The sequence below is a fragment of the Carcharodon carcharias genome, chromosome 16, assembly GCF_017639515.1.
Source record: "Carcharodon carcharias isolate sCarCar2 chromosome 16, sCarCar2.pri, whole genome shotgun sequence".
Lineage (NCBI taxonomy): Eukaryota > Metazoa > Chordata > Chondrichthyes > Lamniformes > Lamnidae > Carcharodon > Carcharodon carcharias.
The window spans coordinates 88,248,893-88,257,765 of NC_054482.1; the positions used below are offsets into that span (position 1 = coordinate 88,248,893).

At 44.0% G+C, this 8,873-nt stretch overlaps 1 protein-coding gene across 1 annotated transcript; it reads left to right on the plus strand.

The window, feature by feature from the left end:
- The first annotated feature begins 390 nt into the window (after window positions 1-390).
- nsun4 (NOP2/Sun RNA methyltransferase 4) lies at window positions 391-8,873 on the plus strand. The gene is made up of 6 exons (XM_041208297.1): window positions 391-551; window positions 671-1,119; window positions 3,515-3,669; window positions 4,855-5,015; window positions 6,787-6,911; window positions 8,547-8,873. The coding sequence occupies exons 1-6, from the start codon at window positions 450-452 to the stop codon at window positions 8,821-8,823; spliced, it is 1,269 nt and encodes a 422-aa protein (XP_041064231.1). The 5' UTR covers window positions 391-449; the 3' UTR covers window positions 8,824-8,873.

Consider the following 8,873-nt stretch of genomic DNA (forward strand, 5'->3'; position numbering starts at 1 on the left):
AGAAAGGGGTGAAATATAAGCTGGTTTAAGGTGTTGGTGGGGGGGGGGGGGGGGGGAGAGAGAGAGAGAGTGGAGGGGGGTGGTGTGGTTGTAGGGACAAACAAGCAGTGATAGAAGCAGATCATCAAAAGATGTCACAGACAACAGAACAAAAGAACACATAGGTGTTAAAGTTGGTGATATTATCTAAACGAATGTGCTAATTAAGAACGGATGGTAGGGCACTCAAGGTATAGCTCTAGTGGGGGTGGGGGGGGAAAGCATAAAAGATTTAAAAATATTAAAAAATAATGGAAATAGGTGGGAAAAGAAAAATGTATTCCGCATCTGTACAGAGAGACAGAGGGGGAGACAGAGAGAGAGAGAGCAATGAACTCGAAGAGCCCAAACTCGCGGGAGGCGGAGCGCTCCGAGTTTCCGCTGGGGCGGGAGGTCAGCGAGCGAGCGGGATGGCGGCGCTGAGGCCATTGAGTTGTCGCTTGACGCTTTTAACCGAGAGGCGGAGCGAATGGCAGCGGCTGGAGCGGCGGAACGTATACAAAAAGAAATGGGTGAGTCGGGAGTCGGGGTGCGGGTGAGTGGTGGGGGTGGGGGGTGAAAGGCGTGCGTTTTGTGTCCGCACCATGTCAGCGAGAGAAGCACACTCAGTCACCTTGCTTTGAACCTCCAGGCTTCCTCCCGGCCGAGGGTGCCCGACACTCAGCGGGCTTTACACAACATGGACATGAGCTACAGCCTGCAGTTCGGCGAGCGCTGGCCCTCCATCCGCCTGGCTTTACTCTGCCAGCGGAAATACGCGGCTCTGCTCAACGGCTTCGGGGACGTGGAGAAGGCGCTGCGGGAGATGGAGCGGCGGCAGGCCAGGGACTTCGTGTACGAGAGCCGGAGGGAGGGGGCCGGCCAGGGGCCGGACTGGACATCGCGCGCGCAACCCCGGCCGCGGCCACTCCAGGAGGGGCAAACCCCCGCGTCCGCTGGCCCTGCGCCGCCGGCGTTGGGCGGTGACTCGGCGCAGGAAGCGCCATCCGTCCTGGAAACGAAGCGGTCCGTTCCCATTAGCCCGAACCTCAAGTGCTTCACCTTTCCGAGGGGAGACATCACACGTTTTAGGCCAGCAAGGTACGTCAGGGGCTTTGTTGTCAACCCTCCTGCGGCGCGGCCGCTTGGTATTCACAGTTTCCAAGTGCAGATTTTCAGCTTTGTTGTGGGACGATTGTCAGGTTGAAGTCGGCTACTTCCCGATAGGGCACGAAGTAGGGAAAAGCTGTGAGGACCACCCGTCCTTTGGTGGTCGGTTATAATGGGAAATGAAGAGGTCACACCTCAAGGAATTCTATTCCCCTCTTTCCGATGCCCATTGGTTCCTATGTAAAACAGGTCTTTTGGTCGGGGTTGCTTTCATTTATACCCCATGACACCGAGGAGGCAACATGCCACTATCCCCCTTAATTCTAAAATACTGACACACCTTCCACCGTTTACCTGTTGGACAAATCCAGACCCACAGTTTTTCTGTATTGATTCTTCCTGTACATCGTCATCCAATTCATTTTCTCCATTTTGTTCATTCTCTGCATATTCCAAAATTACTACTTGAGCCAACACAGTTATAATGGCACATCAGGTACTTCGCAGAGTGGATATCCTGCACCCGCATGTATACTGCATGCACCAGTAACTGAATTCCTAATCCTGACTTAATTAGTTAAAACTAATTTTTTTCTAGCCTGCATGGTTTTGTAGTTACAGGCCTCACATTTCTCAGTGTCAAAATCCCTGTTCCGGCGAGATTCACCCTTTATCAGTAGAAACTCACTTGAGTCAACCTCTCACAGATAAATTGTTATCATGCTTTAATTTTTTTAAAGTAATGAGAAATCAAAAGTAGAAAAATAATGGGATTAGGGAATGGTGGGGAATACTGGGATGCTTAGAAAGCAGGGGTCAAAATTTTTGTTTCAGGGCTCTTGAGATTTTCTGGAGGGCTACTTTTTTGAGTTTTGAGAGTGATTTTGTCATTTTCACATGAGGAGTTCAGGATACTATTCTTCTTTGGTATTTTCTCTCAAATTCGGATTCTAAATACAATTCCCAATTCACAATAATAAATTAAGATCAGATTCATCCCAACTTCCAATTATTTGACACAGTGAAACAGGAATCGTAGGGATAAAGCAAAAGAGCATGGGTGTAAATCTACAGAAAACGTTTAACATAAGTAATAAGATTCAATGTTGTAATCTAATCAAGAATTTCAATTGTAAGCCAGTTGAGCTTCACTGACAACTTAGATGAGTGTTATCAAGAATTTCAATTGTAAGCCAGTTGAGCTTCACTGACAACTTAGATGAGTGTTTCCTCACTGCAGGTTAAGTAACTTGCTTGCAGTTCAGTTCTGGTTGATAACCCCATGTTATGAATATCTGTTTAAAGTACCAATTACTGAACAGAATTTAAAACAGAACCACTTGATAATTCTCTACCACCTCTCTCCACCCTCCATGGGGGTGAGAGGGGAGATACACACAATCTGGACAGCTGCCCAGCTGTGCCTGCTCTTCTTAATGTGCAAATCCACCCCAGTTGAAGCCGGGGCTGGACACAGTTATAGGTGGAACCTCCAAGGCTCGGAGCCTATTGAGCCTCTGTCGGCAGGGAGCAAGCGCAGGACAGAAAGGGCATGGACCAGGGCGATTCCTCCCTGACAGTCAATGGCGCCTACTCAGGCCAAGGCCAAGACTTGCTCCTCCTGAACCTGTCTCCAGTTCCCCATCGGCCACATCCAATGGCTGCTGCATAATGCGCAAGGGTCACTATGCCGAGCATGTTGAGGCCAGAGCTGCCATCTACCTGACTGCCGCTGAGATCCTGAAACTGGCCGGCAACGTGGCCCGGGACGAAAAGATCATCCCCCGTGAGCTCCAGCTCGCCATCTGCAACGATGGGGTGTACGGCAAGCTGCTAAGAAGACTCACCATAGCCCAGGGCGATGTCCTGCCCAACATCTAGGCTATGCTGTTGCATAAGAAAACCAGATGCCCCTGCAAAGTAAAAAGACAAGATCAGGGGAAAAAAAGCAAGGGGGAGTGTACCTGTGATTGGAGGAGCTAGAGCAGCAACATGGAAGAGACAGAATCTGTGACTGATGGAGCAGCTCCTCATGATTATGTCTCCCACGCTCACTGCTTTTCCAATTAAAATATATGGGAGTGGGGAGGGTGGGTGGGTGTGACCTTTCTTGAATTCTTCACCTCTGTCATTGTGTTTCTGGGGGCAATTTGTGAGGTTTCCAGGGAAAATTTGCCCTCTGTATTTTGAATCCTGCTAGAAAGGGGAAATAAATGCAATACGTTATACAGGAGAATCCAGATTCCACTTCAAAGTAGCCATTAACTCCAAAAGCAAGGCATAGATATTGTCTGAAGATATGGTAGTCTCCTCAGATGTTGGGAGTTTTTCACCTTCTGCTATTTGTCAAAATATACTCTGATGCATTATTTTTGCCCTACTTCAGACCAGACAGTTTAAGATTGTTGGAATATTATCTGATGGATGCTGCATCGCTCCTCCCAGTACTCATCCTGGATGTTCAACCAGGTCACACAGTCCTTGATCTCTGCGCAGCACCTGGTGGAAAGTCTCTCGCACTGTTGCAGACAGAATGCTGTCGTAAGTTAATGGGTTTTTTTAGTGGAAGTGGAAAGAACTAATTACATGTCAAAATTGCAAAAACCTGAAGACAATATAACAAAATAGTGTACAATTTATGGATGCATTCCTGAAAGAGAGTGAGGTCAGTATGTTTCCCAAAGTAGGAAAAATCAGTTCTTACCAGTTCTTACTAACAACTGGTTCTTGTCCAGCTTTCACAGAAGCCTGCATGCAATGACCTATCCTCTGATATGGCTTGAAGATGGAAACTAACTCCTAGATGTGAAGCAGTTAAATCAGTTTTCACCAAACATGAGTCTAAATTATTCAAATTGTTCAATTTGTAAGTTTCCCTTCAGCAAAATTAACTTTCAAAAATTTTTAAAGAACTGTAATGAATTGGAAAAAGATTTATGGAATGTACCTGCAGTTACTTTCATTGGTGTATTTTATGATTTACAGCTGCTGGTTTAGTGGGAGTCTGCTGTAAAATATTATGTTGTAGCCCAGCTTTGACCTCTTAAGAGGTTGCACAGTCATTTTGATGAGGGTAAAATGTATAAGGAGGTATGTGAGGCTGGGAACGTTAATTAATGGGCCAAGACTGATGGGTTCAAAAATCTCCTTTCCGTTAATTGTAAAGGTATAGCATGAAATGGGTTTGGATGATTTTATCCTACTTTCAGTGAGTGTAATTCCCTGTACAAAACTGCCCATAATTTGATAATCTCACTTAGAAGGGGCATTAATGTTGGGTTTTGTAAGAAATGAAAATGTCAGTAAATGAGCTACGCTTCCGAGGTTGGAGTTAACCTGTATTGTAAAGACAGAGTTCACATAGCTTTACGCTACCTCTGCCTGTGATGTGCCAAGCCTGGGGATGTTTGGTACGGACACTGCATATACCAGGAAGGTGTTCCATTTAACATCCCTACCTTTCCTGTCTTCAGTGACAATTAAAAGTATGCCAATTAAAAGTTGACTAAGATTCAAAAATTACCTCACTGATTGCAAAGTGTTTTGGGGCTTCCTGAAGTAGTGAGAGGTGTATCAATGCAAGGCTTTTTTTAAAAAAGCAATATAATGTATTGGGAGACACGAAGAGGAGAGAACGTTAGCAACAGAATATAGCAAATTGTCACCTGCTCTGTAATGCTGAGGAGCAAGAATAAATGTTGCTTTTGGTCTTTTCTGTTGGAACAGGACATCTGGCTGTCAATGATATATCCACATCTCGACTAAGCAGGTTGCGTAAAATCCTTCATAGTTATGTTCCAAAGAATGCCCGTACAGAGGACAGACTACGCATCACATCATTTGATGGCAGACACTGGGGCGAGGTAGAGAGGAATACCTTTGACCGGGTGGGTACATTGTGTGACAGATGTTAGTGTGATTTGTATGTAAAAAAAAAACTCCAGTTGCATTAAAAAAAAATAGCCAGGATTGAGTTGTTTTAAAAGGCCTCTTAACTTAACTTTGGGCTGTTTTTTTTAAAACTTAACAGTCGTTACCCTAAACAGCTGCCTACTTGACTTCCACCAGATAGTCAAGAGGTTTAACTCCACGTGTCTTTGTGGCTCAACTTTACTTCATTTCAGCCTCCTTGGCCATGCACTGTAAGAAGTGAGATTTATCATTTTCAAAGGGGAGCAGTGCAGACTAAAAAGGTTAGTACACGTTGAAGTCTCGCCGCCTATTTAACCAGTTAAGCACAGATGCTAGGGGCATGTCTACAGTTTAGCCATTTCTGCCCTCCTACTTGAAGGCCTGGTAGTGAGTAGCTTGAAAAGGGGAGAAAAATAACTATGTTGGAGAAAGGAAACGTTTTCTATTCAGTTGATGACTTGGACAAGCAGAACATGTACAAATAAGAGAATGCATCGTTGCAAAGTGAAAAAAATGCCTGGAGTGAAAAAAATCAAATATACCATGGAAGGGAACAGTTGGATTGAAAAAATTGGCTGGTGTCAAAATATTCAGATTCTTCCGCACTTCGCAGCACATATTTTCAAACTGAGCTCACAGGTCCCAGGGGTTCTGTTGAGGTAATCCTCGGGAGGCCCATGCGACCTGTTACTGCTTGGGCTTCTCTATTTTTCTTACTAGTTGACTTACTAATTCATTATTTGTGTTGGCATATACAAATAAAAACATTGCTCAGTGATAGTATTAACCAAGACTGTCTTTCAGAAGTTAGGATAGGGGCCCTGGCACAATGTCAGTAATTGCAGGGAACCCTCTGCTTTAAAGGAGTGTGGAGCAAATAACCATTGGAACAGACGAGACTGAGGGGAGATGTAATTGAGGTGTATAAATTTCTGAGGGATAGGAAGGACCTGTTTCCCTTATCAGGGAGGTCACTTACCTGGGGCACCTGAAGTAATTGGGAGAAGGATTAGAGGGAAGTTAGAATCTTTCACCCAGAGGGTGGTGGGGGTCTGAAACTCACTGCCTGAAAGGGTGGTGCAGGCGGAAACATCTCCACACTTAAAAAGCACTTGGATATGCACTTGAAGTCCCGTAAACTACAAGGCGCTGGACCACAAGGTGGAAAGTGGGATTAGGCTTGATAACACTTTTTTGGCTGGCACAGACACAATGAGCTAAATAGCCGCCTTCTGTGTCCTTAGAATCATAGAAGTTATCATCTAGGTTGACACTCCAGTGCAGAACTGAAGCAGTGGGGTGCTATTGGAGCTGCTGTCTTTGAGATGAAATGGTAAACAGCCTTCTTAGGCTGACATAAAGTATTCTATAGCATTATTTTGATGAGCCGGGGAAAGAAACCTGCAGATTATTGGTCATTATCACATTGCTGTTTGTAGAAACTTGCTGCGTGCAAATTGGCTGCCACTTTTTCTACGAAGCAACAGTGACTAAATTCAAAAGTACTTAATTGTTTGTAGAGCTGTTTTGTGATTTTCCCTCATCTCAAAGTGCCTGGTTGCAGAGACCTGAGTGATGGCCTGGCTACCTGTCAACCTGTGGTATGTTGAACAGTGAAGGATTCGACTTGGGGAACATATAAACATTTATTTACACCTTTCCACATTTTTGAGAAATTTTGGACACTGGCAACTTTTCTGAGAGGTCTTTCTGTAATAAAGTTTTTGATTTGAATTGTACTTGCAGGTGTTAGTTGATGTTCCATGTACAACTGACAGACACTCAGTACTTGAGGAAGACAATAATATCTTTAGTCGACTACGACTCAAGGAGAGGCAAAGGCTTCCTTTATTACAGACCCAGTTATTGGTGTGAGTATTTCTATTATTTTGTTCTGTGCACCCACTCCCTTCACCTCCCTGCCCCACCCGCTTGCCCAGTATCTCAGTAGTCTGATTTTCCTGCATATGTCATTGTTTTAGCTGTTGCATCTCTCTGAGATTCTGGACAGATGAAATATGGATTCCTTAGCTATGATGAGTGTGTAACTCACCCAGTCCATATTGATCACGAACAGTTGCCTGGAGAGAGAGACAATCTATATAGTATTAGACACAATTACATTGTTCCTTTTTACAAGCTTGTGCTCTATACCATGCATTGAAATGATTGTTATACATGATCAACAGGATCAGGAAATCACAAATAGTGAAAGTTAGGTTATTAAGAAATCATTCAAGATCCATCCGTGAACTGTACTGAGTTTACTGATCGTAGTTGACACAGCAGCAGTAACAATACAAGTAGGTTCTGTTGCCCTGAGCTAGGGAGACAAGAAAACATCAGCCAGAGTTTTTATTCCTGATCGTTATTCAATAATTCCCAGTGGAAAGTGCCTGTGTGATGATTAAGTAACATTGGCTGTAATATTCTTTTTCTAATATTTGTGACATCAGAAATGAAACCAAGCTCATGGTCTGCCATGCAATCGTGATCCCTACCTTACTGGGGCTAAAACATGGACAGCGTATAGGCGACACCTCAAGGCACAGGAGCCATACCATCCACACTACCTGCAGAAGATTTTGCACACTAAGTGGGAGGACAGACACATCAATGTCTTCTTACAAGCAGGCACCCCAAGCATTGAGATCATCCAGCATCAGCTTTGGGCTGGTCATATAGTTCAGATGTCAGATACTAGGCTTCCAAAGCAGGCCTTCTCCTAGGTCAGTCACGGCAGCAGAGGTGGACAGAAGAAGCACTTCAAGGATATGTTGAAAGTCAACATGAACTGCAACATTGACATAAACTCACTTGAAAGGGATAGCCAATAATATTCTTTTTCTCCTTTCCCCAACACTCCCTCCACATCCACTCATGTTGTCCACTCCTCCTTTGTCTCCCCTGCCTTGTCACCTTCCTAGCCCCATCCTCAGCTCGGAGTTCCTTCTACCCATGGTTAAAATGCTGGTTTTTGTGTTAATATCAATCCTGCCATTTAATAGTTTCCTTTTTTCTTTGAAGTATGTTGCTGGTCATTCTTTTTTTTTCTTTTCCTCTGTGTTTGTGATTGTGTTTTTTTTCTAGTCCCCAGTTTTATTTTTTGTTTTATGCTGTTCAGCTTCTGAGTAAGTGTCCATTCCTGAAAAGTCTTGCCTGTTTCCTCCATGGTAACTGCCTGACATGTTGATTGTTTCCAGCATTTTCTGTTTTTGTTAAAATGCCTGGTCCCATTTTCAAGCTACCCTTAACGCTCCAGGAGCATTCATGCAACTTATCACTTTGGGAATTATGGGCACATAGACACTTCCTGCTAATCTCTGGCAGTGCAGATTTAAAAACCTCTTCTGCCAATATGATCTTTGCCACATTACTATTTGATTATGGATTCAACATGCATTTCCCATGAAATCCTCAGGTTTTACTAAATTGTCTTTCTTGCAGTAGAGTTAGTTCTGTCTCTTGGAGTTGACGGTTGATTTTTCTTTGGCTTTCTTTCCCAGTTCTGGCATTCTTGCCACGAAGCCTGGCGGATCAATCGTATATTCAACATGCAGCCTATCTCAGTTACAAAATGAATATGTGGTGGAGAGAGCAGTTGCAGTGGCAGAGACAGAACATAACATGGAGCTGCGTCTGGTGGACCTGACTGCTATCCGGACCCTTTACAGTGACACATTTAATTTCCATGGCTGTTGTAGAGTTGGGGAACTAGTCCTCCCGCATCTCACTGCAAATTACGGGCCAATGTATTTTTGTAAACTGCACAGAATACACTAAAAAATATTCAATTTTAAAAAATTAGACTAATAAACTAGCTTTTTTCCTTC